Source organism: Aulonocara stuartgranti, assembly GCF_965226115.1.
Source record: "Aulonocara stuartgranti genome assembly, chromosome: 4".
Classification (NCBI taxonomy): domain Eukaryota; kingdom Metazoa; phylum Chordata; class Actinopteri; order Cichliformes; family Cichlidae; genus Aulonocara; species Aulonocara stuartgranti.
Genome location: NC_138942.1, coordinates 4,745,995 through 4,762,012, shown reverse-complemented (window position 1 = coordinate 4,762,012; position 16,018 = coordinate 4,745,995). Strand labels below are relative to the sequence as shown.

General features: G+C 40.8%; 2 protein-coding genes across 3 annotated transcripts; one reads left to right on the top strand and one right to left on the bottom strand.

Annotated features, from left to right (window-relative positions):
- Positions 1 to 538: 538 nt before the first annotated feature.
- Positions 539 to 6,774, top strand: LOC309704318 (amine sulfotransferase-like). Its single transcript, XM_082529391.1, has 7 exons — positions 539 to 906; positions 3,675 to 3,867; positions 3,970 to 4,169; positions 4,766 to 4,892; positions 5,730 to 5,824; positions 5,923 to 6,094; positions 6,173 to 6,774. The coding sequence occupies exons 2-7, from the start codon at positions 3,726 to 3,728 to the stop codon at positions 6,280 to 6,282; spliced, it is 846 nt and encodes a 281-aa protein (XP_082385517.1). The 5' UTR covers positions 539 to 906; positions 3,675 to 3,725; the 3' UTR covers positions 6,283 to 6,774.
- Positions 6,775 to 6,849: 75 nt separating this feature from the next.
- Positions 6,850 to 15,176, bottom strand: eif3d (eukaryotic translation initiation factor 3, subunit D). 2 transcript variants are annotated; one of them, XM_082529386.1, is made up of 16 exons: positions 15,048 to 15,176; positions 13,056 to 13,181; positions 12,923 to 12,968; positions 11,703 to 11,839; positions 11,526 to 11,611; positions 11,364 to 11,436; positions 10,738 to 10,859; positions 10,517 to 10,649; positions 10,276 to 10,423; positions 9,812 to 9,942; positions 9,617 to 9,702; positions 9,363 to 9,492; positions 8,486 to 8,628; positions 8,110 to 8,302; positions 7,933 to 8,026; positions 6,850 to 6,967 (listed from the first exon to the last, which is right to left on the bottom strand). In XM_082529386.1, the coding sequence occupies exons 2-16, from the start codon at positions 13,176 to 13,178 to the stop codon at positions 6,954 to 6,956; spliced, it is 1,659 nt and encodes a 552-aa protein (XP_082385512.1). In that variant the 5' UTR covers positions 13,179 to 13,181; positions 15,048 to 15,176; the 3' UTR covers positions 6,850 to 6,953. The 2 variants fall into 2 exon arrangements, with proteins under 2 accessions (XP_082385512.1, XP_082385513.1); XM_082529387.1 differs by having other exon boundaries at positions 10,738 to 10,853.
- Between the last annotated feature and the right edge of the window lie 842 nt (positions 15,177 to 16,018).

Here is a 16,018-nt window from a genome sequence, read left to right as displayed (position 1 = left end):
CTTAATCATCACATCGGCCTCCTCTGATGACTTGTTTGCTGCTGCGTGGCCACTGAAAGGCAGTGGGGAGAGGAGACACTTGGGCAGTGCATTTATTGCAGCATATAATGTGTTTTCTGGATACACTGCTACTTTTTCAGCATTCAGAGATTGATTGCTCCGTGTCAGAGCACTGGCTATGAATTTCAGACAGATCAGGCCTTAACAAAAAATGTATCAACAGTTCTTTTCAGTTTCTTTTCTTTTTACCCACAGCTACATCCACTTCTGTCGGGCCTCACTAGGGCTGGGTATCATCACTGATTTCTAGAATCCATTCGATTCCAATTTACGAGGTCCCGATTCAATTTTGCCTCAGACAGTCAGAAATATATTTCTGATCATTTATCAGTACTGATACTGTGAGACTTCAGAGGTGTAGCATCATAGCAGATGCCTTTGTGTCAAAGTAACTGAGAATAAAACACAGAAAAACATGAAGGAGATTTTCCTGGCCTGGCTTTTTATAGCAGATAAACTTAAAAATGTTCTGCAATTTTGCATAATTTTAAAAACTTTAAATTAGGCTTTCTTGTCCAAGGTCCATCCAACCATTCTTCTGCTTTATCCGGGGCTGGGTCATGGGGGCAGCAGCCTAAGCAGAGAAGCCCAGACCTCCCCCTCCCCAGCCACCTCCTCCAGCTTGTCCGGGGGAACACCAAGGCGTTCCCGGGCCAGCCAAGAGATATAATCTCTCCAGCGTGTCCTGGGCCTGCCCCGGGGCCTCCTCCCGGTGGTACATGCCCGGAACACCTCACCCAGGAGGCATCCTTGTCAGATGTCTGAGGTCATTTAAGTTAAAAAAAAAACACAAACAAAAACAAAAAAGAGACAGCGGCTGACACCGTTGTGAACAACAATAGACTGGTGGGTAATAATGAGTGAATGAATAATGCAGAATACAGAGGTTTGAGATGGGAAACTGTTCACGTACACAGTAAGCTGTTCTTAAAGTTTGATTTTTATCGTGGTGGAAGCAAAACAGCAAAAGTCAGAGGGAATTAATGATGACATTTATCAAATGTGAAGCATAGTTTGGATCTTGTTTTGCTGCTGGTTCAGTGAATTTTGGTTGGAGAGAGACAAAACCTGTAGATCAGAATTGAGCGGAAAAAAGACATAAGTAAAACCCAACTGCTTAACACTTTAGTTCAACATTAACTATAGTTGTTCCTGTTACGACCCCCTCTGCTAGGCGACAGGAGGGGAGAAACATACACAAGCCCTCTCACGAAATCTGAGTAAATAAGGGGTTTTATTACAAACATTAAACTGAAAACTGACGGGGCTGATCAACAGGCCACCGGGGAAACAATTAATACACAATGAAAAGAACAGGCAAGAGTAAAAGATAAGGGTTAACTAAGGCAAGCCAGCACCACAAAACTCTAATGAAACTAAGTTCAACTATATACCAGGGTTAAACAAATAGCAACACAGCAAACAGGTTTAACAAACAAGCTTCACATGCAAAGCAGACGAGGAAGACACTGCATGTTCACTTCAGAGCAGCAGTACCCCATAGTGTGAAGGCTCTTCAGCCTTTTATACTCCCAGGTGCAGACAATCAGCCAGTCAATTGGTCATGGAGTGGTCATGGGATCTCCAGGCAGCCAATCGTCCGCGAGGTCTGGCACACTGTGATCTGCATAAAAGAAGGCTGGCACAGGACTCCCAGCAGCCAGTCATCCACGAGTCCTGGCACACTTAGATTTGCATAAGCACAAAAGGGTAACAGTAACAGTTCCTCAGACTATAGACATTGACAGACCACGTGACTTTCACGCATTGCATGCCGGGAACTTGTGGCAAACCAATCCAAGTACCGCATCAAATGCAAGCATTTGCAGCACCGCAAAACATTCATTCTCCGGTTCCAATAAATTCTTGGTTTTTCTTTGCCCCCCAAAGAAGGTATGTACAAAACGAAGGAAACAATGCCGGTCCATACAAAGACAGACTTGATGAAAAGTCAAAGAAAAGATACGAGGAAAAAATTCAAACGAGTGAAAGGGTCAGACCCTTATGAGCACACAGAGTGGACAAAATACGTTAGCGTGCTGCCCACTTTCACCACGCTCATATTTATAATCATACGGTTCTTGGAGTGAGTGCATACACTCATGAAGTTTAGTAACTTCAGGTCACTGCAACAAGCCCAGGTACAGTTTACCGACGGATGGGTGCAGGACCTTGAAATGCACCGTGTAGAAAGTAAAGACCATCGTACGTATCATAAGTTTACCAGTCTCACAAATCGTCGTCATAAATACACATTCGTTAACCGTTTATTAATAGGACCTTTGAGCTCAACGGTAATTAATTAGCAGTGGAAATAATTTCTGGTTCGCATTACAGAAATGTAGCAGTGACAATAATACTGTATGCTGTAATCGTACTGGGCAATTAGTGATACAAAAAACCTGTTTTATCCTGTGAATAAAAGTATATGTTTTTGTCAATGTACCATAATAACAGAAGCGAAACACAATATTGTGTCAGGACAATTCACTATTTATGCACAATAAATAAAGGAGCATAGCGCCACAATTTCTGTTCAGCGTCAGACTTGCTTGTAACCTATAACACCAGTTATGTTATGAAAAATGATGTATTAACAACTACAAAACACTGACCTTTGTGGAAATGCTTGGAGCAGACTAACCTGTGAGCTGGAGGGTTCTGGGACGTTATATTTGGTCTTTGAATGGCTGCAATCCAGGCCATCCGTCGTGTCTTTGTTACTTCAGAAACATGGCTCGAACAATTTCTCTTCCATGATGTAATCCGATAACAACTGATCTCTTTACCCGTCGGCTTCCCGTGGCTGTCATGCGACCGGCTATTGCAGTTAATGTTGAAAATCTCCCAATTCTTTTAATCTTTGGGCTGAAGAAAGGACAATACTCGGTGTATATATGCTCAATCAACAATCATTTATTTCCATACAATTCAACACAAAGAGCATTAAAACATCCGGACAGGAGAGATGCTGCCAGAGGGTCAGGCACATGTCTCAAAATGGTGGCAACTTTTATAGATTCTGACAGCCCCCACCTAGTCATAAAAGCTACATGTTCACATGTTTTTCTACTTCTTAGCGAGACTGGCTCCTGACCTTGGCTCCCTGTCTTCCTACAAAGGTGGTGGTATGGAATGTGGTTTATCTCTTCTGCCCTAGACGCAGAGTCTCCTTTCTCTTCATGATTCAGCAATAAAACATGTCAAGAACACAGTGTGAGACATTCACAGCAGATCAAGGATACAGAGTGATGCACATTTATCTAATAAACTAATATGTAAATATGTTCTGTTAACTCAAAAGTATAATGAGAACTAGACTACATACACAGCACACCATCTCAACTAAAGGATAATATATGTCCTACAGCTGTTAACATAATTCAACTACATTGACTATGGTCATAAAATAACATATGTTTTACTCATAATCTTCACATTAATAATACAACAGCTTCTTGCCACTTTTTGTGTTTATTTTTATCGCTGTGTAACTGAGTCCAATTGAAAGCCTGCGTGCGCTAGTAACCCTTGCCACGAGTTCCTAGTATTGTTTGCGGTTTTACCCCTGAATGACGTCACATTTTCGATCTCTATTGCCACATGGGGTGAAGAACTACATAAACTGTGTCTCTCCTTATCCGCCTGTGTGATTCGGAACTAAGATGGAGCAGCTCGGTAACCGTCTCTGCCGGTATAAGAACTATAACTTTCTCTCCAGTTACACAACTGCAGAGTACATAGACTCTCTTCAGAGTTTTGAAATAAGAGACAGCGATGTGTTCCTCGTGTCTTATCCAAAATCAGGTCAGTGAGAAATCTCTGTAGCATCCCATTATTTTGCAGTTTTATTCTGTCCAGAGTGATCCACTGGTCAGATATGATATCCAATACATTTTTCCTCAAAAGGCACCATATGGGCTCAGCAGATCATCACTTCAATCTATGAGTTGGATGGGCATGTGAATGAATATTTCATCAACTCACAGAAGATGCCATGGCTGGAGTACACAGGTTGTGAATACACTCGTCGCCCCTCTCCACGGCTCTTCACATCACATCTCCCCCAGGTTCTCATGCCTCCAGGACTGATGGACAAGAAGGGAAAGGTCAGAGCTGTATAGACGCTCAAGCAGCCTGAAGAAAGAGCAGGTTTAGAGATGTAGTATGACAAAGTTCTTTAAGTGGTTAAAAATATAATTTGCTCAGTATTTATGAGTAATTGTATGAAATGATAGATACATTTGTTAAAGAAAAGCAAAATTTTATTGAAGTTTTACTGTTAAGGAATGGCATTAAAGGATTAGAGGCAGTATTTGTTCATATGAAATTCAGATGTTTTTTCTTAGTCAGTTACATAGCACTAATAGCACAAATAGCACACAGCTTTTTGAAACATAGACACTCCTGAGTAGAAAAAACAAACATAGCAGCAAGTAGAATGCTCAAATGAAGCTTCAAAATGTGGTTTCCATATCAATGGGTCACCTTATGGTGACAACATCTAGCTTTGATATACAGCCAATGAAAACAAGTTTGCTTATAAAACAACTGTATATATAAAACTTCATATATAACTTTATATATAAAACAACTCTTAAAACTAGTAGAAATTACTAAACTGCTCAAACTCAAGATATTGTTAAAGAATGAGTGATTTTGAAAGTGGCATGGATTCTGTTTTTTCGTTTTGTTTTTATGTCAGATTGTGTATTTGATGAGGAATCCAAAGGACAACATGGTGTCTTACTATCACTTCAGCAACAGCTTTGCAGACCTTGAGACCCCTCAGAGCTTTGCTCAGTTTTTCGAGTGGTACCTGATGGGAAACAGTACGTGTCTTCATCTCCACTATCTGCCTAATGATGATGACCAAGAAGAGTCCAGGTCTGATAAATGATAACAGATATCAATGTGATCAGGAAGAACTGAAATTGATTATTTCAAACTGAACTGTTTGACATACTTACCCAAGTGCACAGACTAAGGGATAATAGCACATCCATATAGAAAAAAAAAAAATATGGCTTTATAGTCAAAGGAGCTTGCAAAGAAAAGCGTCTGGACTTCTTTAAGTTACTTGAAGACGTTTCACCTCTCATCTGAGAAGCTTCTTCAGTTCTAAGGTCAAATGGTGGAGAGTCCCAGATATAAACCTAGTGGGAGTAACCCCCCACAGAGGGACAAAAGGACCCCCTGATGATCCTCTAATCGCCTGACCCAAGGTGTGAAACTGGGTGTGGGTCCCAATCAGCCAGAGTATCGGGTGAGTTCATTGTGAAACCTGGCCCCACCTTATCATGCGGATTCCTGAGATCAGATGAAGAAGCTTCTCGGATGAGAGGTGAAACGTCTTCAAGTAACTTAAAGAACTGTCCTAATTTAGTCATTTTTAGCTAAGCTTTACTCATTATTTTTGAGGCAACGAGTTTCCTTAATTTTTTTTGAGTTCTGGGAACTAATTAGATTTTACAGTGTATACAGCATTATTAGCATGATTAATAATAGAAAGTGTTAAATTATTGAGTTTTGTCCATCAGAACCAAAAGGGTGGATTGATCATGCCTGCAGTCATGCTGTAGGTAACAACTGACTGTGACATGTGGGTTGTATCTGAACTCAATAAAATGACAATGCCAAATAACTGGATGCATTATACCACTATACAGTTTTAGCATCATCCTGGTTTGACCATGTCAGGGAGTGGTATTCAAACAGAGACCAGTACAACATCCTCTTCCTGCCCTACGAGGAAATGATTTTGGTAAGATGTTTCTTTACACTTCTGTTGTTCCTAAGGAAACACTCAAAACTGGCAGAGTTTAAGGTTCTTTTTCTGTTGCGTTCTTGCTTTTATTTCAGGACCTCAAAGGATCAGTGAAGAAGATCTGCAACTTCTTAGGGAAAGACCTGACTGAAGCTGCTATCAGTCAAGTTGTGGAAAAAGCTAAGTTTGAGAACATGAAGAATGACTCGAAAGCAAACTATGAGCACCTTCCACCAGAGCTGTTCAGTGGGAAATTCCTGCGTAAAGGTAACATAACAGACCTGCAGCTGCTGTGCAGACAAATGTGATATCAGGGTATCAGGTGTGTTTTTGTCTTCATTACAGGTCAGATTGGAGACTGGAAGAACACACTGAGTGTTGCACAGAGTGAAAGAGTGGATCAAGTCCTTCGGGAGAAACTTGGTGATTTGCCTTTAAAGTTCATCTGGGAATAAGCAGAGCAGCTCTTCAGGGTCTCCCAGTAAAAATACTGGCAGTGGCATGTTGTACACCTCAGGCCTCCTAGTAGACACTCACAAGATTTTCAGTAAACTTCATCTCTGTCCTGAGGCCACTGAGATTTATACTCACCCAACACTTTTAGTAGATACACCTGTTATCAATTTGAAAATCCTGTGTGGCTTCATTCTCGAGTTATCACATTTACAAACTGTCCACCTGTCCGTTCATTAGGGTGACAAAAATATCCCATCAGTGTTGTAAAAAAAGTAATAGTAACTGTTATTCAAATATTAAGTAAATTCATTTTCTTCTTTTATGAAAAAAATCAAACAACCATCAGACTTGTCCTTTGCAAACAATTTCCCGAGTTTATGTTCAGTCACTTGCTTCAGATTATATTCGAGCATCTTCTGACTACTCTGCCCATGAGCAAGCAGTTTTCAGTCACATCCACTCCTTGTTTATCAAGCTCAGTGTTGTGTCCGTTGTGCTCAGCTATAAAATGCTTTATGACATGTTTTGAACTTCAGTACAAGAAATAAAACACAAGACATTAAAGGTAGTTGTATAATCTGCTATTGCCTTTATTGAATGTCAAAAGGAATTCACTTGTTTCTCAGTGAAGGATCAAGGCTGTTTTGGTCACTGAAGCTGACTCCACACTTCAATTATCATCATCTGAAATGAAAAGGGTTCAACATAAGTGCAAGAAGAAACTGATTTATGAACAATGAACACTCAAAAACCAAAGACACACAAACTTTGGAATTTATAATTTAAAAAAAAAAAAGTGCAGACAAATGCATTTCTTCACCGTGGAATTGAATTATTTCATTTATAGCATTTGAAAGATGAGCTGTTAAAAAAAACCCCAAAATGTTTCTTTGAGGTTACAGGCTACTTTTTCTTTTTTTTCCTTTTTAACTCTGAGTAACTTCTTGTGACCCCAGAGGTTCATGTGATTGGATGTTCCAAAGAAAGTGTTCAAAAACAATGACAGCAATCATAAATAAAAGAATATGTCAAAAAAAATAGCCACTGGTCATTTCATAATCACCATGTTTCTTGTTAATGCAGCATAAGGGAGCCACTGGAGAGAAAAAGACCTTCTCAACCCCAGAAACAGACTTAAGAATTAAGTTTTATAAAAAGACCAAAACACTAAGAGAAAATGTGATTTTATCAAATTCCAACAGTTTCTTGGATTTTTACAGAGTTTATATCTGTTCTCTGACAACTAAGCATGCAGTCTGGTCCAGTACAGATGTGATAATGTTACTCCACAAAGTTACACCAAAATGGGCTAAAAGTGACAAAACACTCAAATTTGAGCACCAAACACTGAATGTGCAAATGTAGCATGCATTACAATCCATTTAAAAATATGAATTAGTTAATCGACTGGCATTTGTGGCCCTGACCAATGAGGGCAGCAGCACCGTCAGCTGGTCGGGCACATCCCTGCTGTCCTGTGTGTAAGAAACATTTGTACCTGAAGAAATCCTGCACTTGTATTCACCGCTAACACACACCAGTGACAGAAACCATTTTCACACCAGCACCAACATGTTAAACTGGAACATCCTGTGCTTCCCACACAAGCTTTAGTTCAACCTCTATTTAAAATAGGAGCTAAACCATACCTTCTTCCTCCTCGTCTTCTTCATCCTCCTCCTCTTCCTCATCTTCATCAGAGCTGAAGGTCCCATCAGGCAGGCTGTACACACGGATCACTTGCTGTAGATGAGAAACAGAATATCAGCTTGTGAGCTCACACACCTCCCAGCTGCCTTTCAGTTCTGCTCTCTGCGCCGGCTCACCTTGTTCGGGTCCTTCAGGATCAGGTACTTGCCCTCGTCCAGCTTGAGGCAGATGTCGATGACGCAGCGCAGGATTCCCCAGGCGTTCTCCATGCTCAGGTTGATCTGGCTGGCGAATTCATTGGGTTTGAACTGCTGGGTGCCCAGGATGACGTGGCGAGCAGAGTCTTTCACGTGGTACCGAGAAACGTACCTGGAGAAACCACAGAGTGATGCAGAGACAGTCAGTCCAGCTTACTGCCTTGGCCTACGAGCACTGCAAGAAGGAACTGGATTGCTCCTCAATCAATGATTGGTGAAAAACCTTTTTCTGCATCTTAATATTTAAATTAGCCTCCTCTCCTTTAACACACAGAATCGGAATCTCGCTCCTCACCCCAGTTTCAGGTACTCTGATCCAGCCAGCATGGCGCAGCAGGTCCAGCGCGCCAGTTTGTAGCTGTTATTCTTCAGCTCGGTGGCCAAGACGGCTCCTCTCTGAGAGTCCAGCTTCTGACGCCAGTCCACACCATTACAATACTACAGGACAAGACAAATCAGACGCACCAAAGCTTATAAACAGAACAGCATATACTTAGCTGAAGGAGGAGGTTAACTGCCTGTGAACAGAGGAGTGGCTCTAGTAGCGGATGCCTTAAAAGCATCTGGAATAACAAAACTGCCTTCATTACAGCAATATTTCACAGAGTCTGAATCTGGAGATGTGTCACCACTTCTGATTTTTACTCACTGAAAATTCACATCAGACAGATGCAGCTGAGAGGTACAACCATGGTTATTTTTAACACAGCATAGACTCTGTTCTGTGTGAGGTGAAACATCTGGAAGGACCTATGTCTGTATGAGAGCTTGGTCTCCAACAATAGACTCAACCCACAAACATAGCTGACCATAGGTTCAGAAGCACAGAAGGAGTCCTACTTCCTTTTGCTGACATCTAGTGATCAAACATGTGAAGTACAGAATGCAGCAGTTTTTAGAAGCACGTGAAAAAGACTGAGAAAAAACACATTTCTGGTTTTTTTGGAATTGCCATTTAGGCCTATTTGTTTTCTCCAGAGCACCTTCTTTCCTTATTTTTCTAAGTTTTTGTAAAAACGGTCAGGGAGATATATCGAATACATTTTAAGCTGAGCAGATGAAGACGCTGCACCTAGCAAGGGCTTTAATTATTTCGGGCCATTTCCTCGACTAACAGACAGATGAGCCTGACTGACTAAGCTCTACTTCATTAAACCCGTTTCCTGTCTTACCCTGGAGTCCCACTCATTCAGAGTCTTGACGTTAATGAAGGACACTTCTCCACTGGCTCCAGTCATCACGCCATCGTGCTCACAGCGGACGATCAGATCGATGTCTTCTCCGAGCTTCCAGTGACGGTACCTTTAACACAAATACAAAATATCAGGAATTAAACCCAGGAATATTTACTACAGCAGTTACAACAGCCTCTTGTTCTGCTGGAAAGATGAGAAATTACAAATTGGTTTGAAGCTACTGAACATACCGGTAAGCCACAGATGCCACCTCACTCTTGTCCATATCCTCCTCCACAAATGGGTTTGAGTTAGGAAACTTGTAACGGTCTCCACCCTACAAGAAAGAAAACAAAGACCACTCACTTTCATGAGCCAATTTTGTTTAAGGCTAGCTTAGCTTAGCACAGAAAGGCGTTGGGGCTTCCAGTCATGTGACTTCGTACCATGCGTAAACACTGCTGGCTGAAGTTGTGGTTAATGTACGTGGCCTCCATGGCCAGGTTGCGAGGAGAGTTGAAGGAGTTGCCCTCATCCTGGGGAGGCTCGTTGGCAGTCTCACTCACAGTTAGCAGATCTGAGGGGAACAGTTGGAGATCAGAGCGTCAGTATGGCTGATAGAACTCAGTCATGTTCACTGGTGAATGTTTTGGGGCATTTTTTCCCCACAATGAGAACGTCTTTCAGGGTTGTAAATATATGTTACATTCAAGTAAACAAAATGCGGGGTAAATAAAAGAGTGGTTTAAAAATTCTCATTGCAATCCTTCAAATTTTCTTCTCTGCAGAAAAACACCTGGGTCATGAGCTGTTCTCTCAGGCTTTATTTACAGTCAAACTTGTTTTTCCGAGCAAACTAAGTGTAAAACATCAGAGTGAAACCAGCTGCTGGTGACTACAGGTCGCTCACCAAAGTCTGAGTTATCTCTCTTGTCGAAGAACAGCTTGTTGCCCACTCTCTGCACGATGATGTCCCAGGAGTTGACTGAGCGCGTGCAGCACATCAAGGTGGCCAAGATGGCATCAGTGGCAAACACGTTACCCTGAGTCTTAGCCAGCTGGAGGGAGGAAAGAAATAAATAATCATGTAAGAAAGCTGCCAAACACAGGGTTCAGACAGCAATGCATTTTCAGGCAACATATTTTTTTACCTTGCGGATGACGGGGTCGTCGGTGGTAGTAACAGTGTGGAAGATCCTTTTGATGCTCTTCAGCTGCTTCTCGTTGCGGGTGGTGATTCGATCAAAGGCCTTATCGTAGTACTCCAAAGCACCACAGCACTCACTGCAGGAAATGAGAAGTGAAACCTCATCATCACCTGCATTTCCCCCCTATAATAATCTATTACAAACAGCGGCTCAGCTTCACCTACATGTCAAGGGGGTCAGACACCTCCATGTATCTCATCTTCATCAGTCTGGGGAAGTCCATCTCCTCCTTCACCTCCCAGTCACTCCTAACCTCCACAGAGGAGTCTCTGGGCTTCAGCTGCGCCTTCGTGAACAGACAAGGATGTCAAGAACAAAGTCAATAACACCACAGTACAAACACACCTTTGAGTCTTAAAACCTTGAGATCACATTATCTTTAAAAATGGGTTTAAACATGATGTGAGCCACAAAAGCAATCATACCAGAAAAAAATGTAATTCTTACTGTTGGCAAGGGCTGAGATTTAAAGCAGCATATGCTGACATTACTTTGACTGAGATGCACTACAAAACTAGCCAATATTAAATGATACGAGGTCAGGCTCACTGGGATTTATTTACTTCTTAAGCTTATTTGTGAAACAGCCAGAGTGTGAAACTCAAATTTACGCTGTGGACAATATTCTTTCTGGACTTCCAGTATCAGTTTACCTTCCAGTTATTTTCTCGATTAATTGTTTACATCATAAAAATGAAAAAATCCAAAACAACCTGAAGCAAAAACACATGAACCTTCCCATTATTACATCACAAAAAATTGAATTTATATTTCAACAGTAAATAAACACCTGGGATTTTTGGTCCCATTTCTGACGGACACCAAACTGCTTTTGGAACTTCTTCTGCAGCCGCATTCGCTCTCTGACAAGACAAAAACATGGGATCAAACTTCAAGATGTGACGATTTCACCGCCTGTGACCAAAAGCGTTCAGATGTGCTCTCCTCTCACCTCTCTTTCTGCTTAGCGCTCTTCGGGAGCGTTTGCATGTTGAACTGCGTCATGTTCCTGCGGTCTTTGTCCCTGCGCAGGTTCCTCTGTGAAAACAAAAACATACTGTTACCAAAGTCCTAAAAGGTTAGATTAAAAACATTTAAATATCACCCACTCTGCGACGATCTGTCGTACCTGAGCAAACCTCATGCGGTTCCTCTGGTAAGCCGTCTTCTGGGTCTTGGCAGTGTCCACCAGCTGGAAGCTCGTCTCATCCTCCTCGTGAAAGTAGGCGTACTGACTGCCGCCTCCAAACTGAGAGGAATATTTATCTGAGGACAAAATAAACATAAACAATTAAGAAATCAGCAAGAAACCACAAAATAAATTGAAGGTTTTTTGATGATGTTTGAAATGCTTGTGCAAACAGAAAAGTAAATCAGAATATAAAAGAGAAGAAACTGTGATATCATACAAATAAAACAGATGTCGTGGTCTAATCCTGCTGATATTCTAATGAAACACAAGAAATTATCTTTTCCACATAATTTAGGTGTAACAGATTCGCTTGAAAACCAGCTACATTCAAGTCTATTTTCATCTAAAAACTTTATTTTAGATATAAGAAAATCAAAGAAAATCTGCCAAATAAAACGTACCAAAGAGGCAGATTTTGTACAGCTAGGGCTGTTCGATATAGCGATATATATCGGATGATGATAAAAAAAACGTCTATCATTTCCTATCACGCTATCGTTTGTTTCGTGGTGTTGTGAAATAAACTGTTTACGGCAATATTTGTTCATGGTTTTGATGGTCACTGTAGTGGCTATATTAATTTCTTAAAGTTCTCTCTTTCTCTTATATTTAATATAACCACACTACAGACGGACAAGCGCCTGTTTTTATGAGTTGTCATTAGCAACAACAACTGTAAAACCATTGCGTGGCTCCGCTGTCCGCTTGTTTGTTTTCCATGTAAACTTTTCACAATAAAGCTCAAGATCCTGTTGAGACTTTTCAAAATAAACTGAATCATGTGAAATAGTATGCAGAGAGTTTATGGATGAGAAGCAAAAAGAGCCGCCAGGTGCTAAAAAAATAAACCTTAGACTCAAACGTTAGAACAGGCTTTTCCCCGCAGCACGCCGTGTAATAAATACAAAGAAAACATCGGCCGTTACAACCTATGTGTAAAAATGTATAGTTTCATGCATCGTTTAAAACACTCGACTCCAGGTAAAGGACGCCCAGCTGAAAACACTTCACGCCAAGTCGAACTGCCCGAGATTCATCGAATTTACAGAAAATGTTACATTTTTGTGATTCATATCGTTGTCAGGACGATAAATGTCTTATATCGGGATATGAGATTTTGGTCATGTCGCACAGCCCTATGTACAGCTGTGACTTACTTGTGTATCTCTTGTCTTGGTAAGTAGCTCCAGTCCAGTCTGCAACCTACCAAACACAAAACACACAAAGTCAGTAAAAAAACAAACCCTGGAAAACCTTTTTCCTCTTTTCAGAGCAAAACTGATAACAAACCTTTCCCAGACGATCTCCTTTGCTGAACGGCTGGTAGGGCATGTCTTTAAATTTCTCAGGGACCGCACAAGGACCCCAGCCGGATGGGTTGTCCTGGATCACAGGGGCGTGGAACTTCGCCATGGCCTGAAGACAGAGGGGAAACGGAAAAAGACGACAAACCCTATGAGACCAAACATTAAAAACCTTCTGGGTCTAGCTGACTGATGGTACACATACAGGGTCTCAGGCAATGAGCAGCACTGATTTCTTCAGCAATGCACTAAAAGAAACAGGCATTGATCAGCTTGCGCAGTGGGCTAGTCATCACTGACCCCTGAAAGTCAACTCCATGATTTATGGCTATAATACAACATATTAAAACAGTGACAGGATTCTTCAGTTAAACAAATTTTCATTTTAGTTACAATTTTGGCTTCCACTGATTGTTAAAACCGAATTGCAATAATTATTTTCTTTACAACAATTGCCTTGTTTGAGTTTTTATTTCATTTATCTCCTGCATAATTAGCCAATATAAGCAAGTCTTTTGGGATAGTTTCTTCCCACATTTCTCTTTTCTTTAGGTGGTGGATCTAACTGATGTTTAGTTGTGGTTTGCCCCTTCTCAATTTTTGTTTTTTTATCATTAAATGCTTTTAATGTGTCATGCTGTAGTATTTCCCACCATCTATGGATCCCTTTGACAAAAACAGAAAGAGAATTCTGGTACATGAGTGCCTAAAAAGTACTTACATAGCTCGTGAATCAGTCATTACAGCTGTATGATCAACATAGGATCCTGCAGTACACCACTTGGGATCCTATGGTACAAGCTGTTGCCTAAGCATGTAACAAACACCTTTTGAGCTATTAGCGTGGGTGGAGGGTGTCTCTGTTACTCTATAATTAAATCAGCAGGGTGCCGTGGGGTTTCTATACCACAATGCTGTTTAATTACAATAAAGCAAAACAGAAGGGCTTTTGAACAAAAATGAATGTGTGTGGATGCACCCCAAATGATTTTAGTGTGGGGCAGTTTGACCTGTAGAAATCTGGTCTACTTTTGACACTCAAGGCTCAGTTACAGCACAGCAAATGCTGCATGCCCCACAGACATGAACCACAGGCCACAAATACAGTATTTAAATGGTTTAAATGTTGATTGACCCACAAGTGGGACATCTGGGCCATTTCAGATGGACCTGAGGTTGCATTCATCATACTTATCCTGAGTCAAGCCTAAATGTAGGCCAAAGGAAGCTGCAAATGTAGGCCACAGCTGCGTCAAATATTTCTTTGTAAGGTTTAGGTGGTACAGTTAAAAAAAAACAAGGAACCGGTATTGTGTTGAGCCCTTCAAGATAACATCTGGCATGCTCCCACCAACAAAGAACCGCTCTGTGGCTAAAATAAAACATCTCCTATTAACGCGGTGTCTTTTAAGACCGATGAACAAAGACCAATCAAGACAATCTCCAAAGCAGATTGAGTGCGCAGTAGACCTGACGTGGATCATTTCATCATCCTGTAATGCTGCATTAAAGTTGGTAACATAAAGTAATGATCGGTGCTCACTGCTGGTACATTCACGATTCTAAGATTTCAACCATAAGCACGTCCAAGGACATTATTTTATCGTTTGATTTGATGTTTAAGATTTGTGATATTAAAAACGAATAAATGGGCTCTTTACGGGCTTTCGGTAGCCAACTGGTAATAATCGCTGCTTAAAAACTAGACATACTAAGACTAAACGCACAGTTGCTAACTTGAGATCAGCCAGTGTAATTATTTAAAAGAAATAGAGCAGCATTGAAACGCTTTTTCTGCACCGTTAGCTCATTGTGGCTAACGCTAACCCTAGGCACCGCCAGGTGGTCATGCTAGCAATGCTAAGCTAACCGGGTGGAGCGCGTCACGCGCGTAAACACAAAACTCTGATGTTTGACTGAAAATGCTGCTAAAAACAGGCGCTTTTCACACGTCTGTGTGTGCTTTCTCTGCTCTTACCGTGAATTCTGTGTCAGTATATGGAGTCTTTTAATCCAGCAGTTTCTCTGACGCTGCTCTGCCCCAACACAGCGCCGGTATGAAAGGAAGTGCGAAGGGCCGTATAGCGCTGTGTTTCCTGCAGTGTTACAGCAGCAGCCGACGTAGTACGTCAGTTGTTTGTTTGTTTTTTACCGTCGTCTGAAATGAGCGTTCCCTAAAAAGTAAGATAACTGCTATTTTTACATTACATGAAAAAAAATACAGGTTAATGTATGTAATTTTAATAATTAATTAGGCCAAAGAGCAAATAAATGGTTGAATGGCCTTTTGAAATGTTACTCTCAAATTCTATGCTTATGAAGTTTAATTTTCAATATTGTTAAAGAGAAATACAACAATCATTCATACATATATACTGTAGATCTTTGGATGTTATATAATTTTGCATATTACTACATTTTTAGCCAATTTTATTTGGGTTTCATTGGCTAATTTTCAAGAGATTTTTTAAATCCCTTTGCGTTAGTTACGTGTCCTTTTATTTTGAAAGAACGCATCGGATGTAAAGCTATGCTATCACGTCTAACTTGACAGCTGTTGTGTGCTGCAGTTCAGGACGTCACCGCTAGAGGGTACCAACTACATGTGTTCCTGCTAGCGATCAACGACACAATCAAAAAATGTTTCCAAAAAAGCCTTAAATACTGCGGTTTGTCAACAGTGGTGGTGTTTTTCAATAATTGCAACAATAATCACTCAGACGTTTTGCTTTTAACAAGTATTTAAAAACTTTTCTTGTCAAAAAGTGCTGCAATTTCCCACTTTGACCACAGGAGGGCAGTGAATACTTTACATTGTGATCACCCACGGTCTCCACAAACGTCCAAAATATATATTTACACTTCCGGGCGCAATTTCCAAAATCAAACATTTAAACAGTTGTTAAAATATCAAAAAACAAGGTAAATGGGGTAAATATTATGTTTTCT

Coding starts and splice junctions, on each gene's coding strand:
- eif3d (XM_082529386.1), bottom strand. CDS start 13,178: ATGGCGAAGTTCCACGCCCCTGTGATCCAGGACAACCCATCCGGCTGG. Junction 11,612..11,702: donor ACCGCATGAGGTTTGCTCAG/GTACGACAGATC, acceptor TTGTTTTCACAG/AGGAACCTGCGCAGGGACAA. Junction 10,424..10,516: donor ACGACCCCGTCATCCGCAAG/GTAAAAAAATAT, acceptor TCCTCCCTCCAG/CTGGCTAAGACTCAGGGTAA.
- LOC309704318 (XM_082529391.1), top strand. CDS start 3,726: ATGGAGCAGCTCGGTAACCGTCTCTGCCGGTATAAGAACTATAACTTT. Junction 4,893..5,729: donor GTGGTACCTGATGGGAAACA/GTACGTGTCTTC, acceptor ACCACTATACAG/TTTTAGCATCATCCTGGTTT. Junction 5,825..5,922: donor CCTACGAGGAAATGATTTTG/GTAAGATGTTTC, acceptor CTTTTATTTCAG/GACCTCAAAGGATCAGTGAA.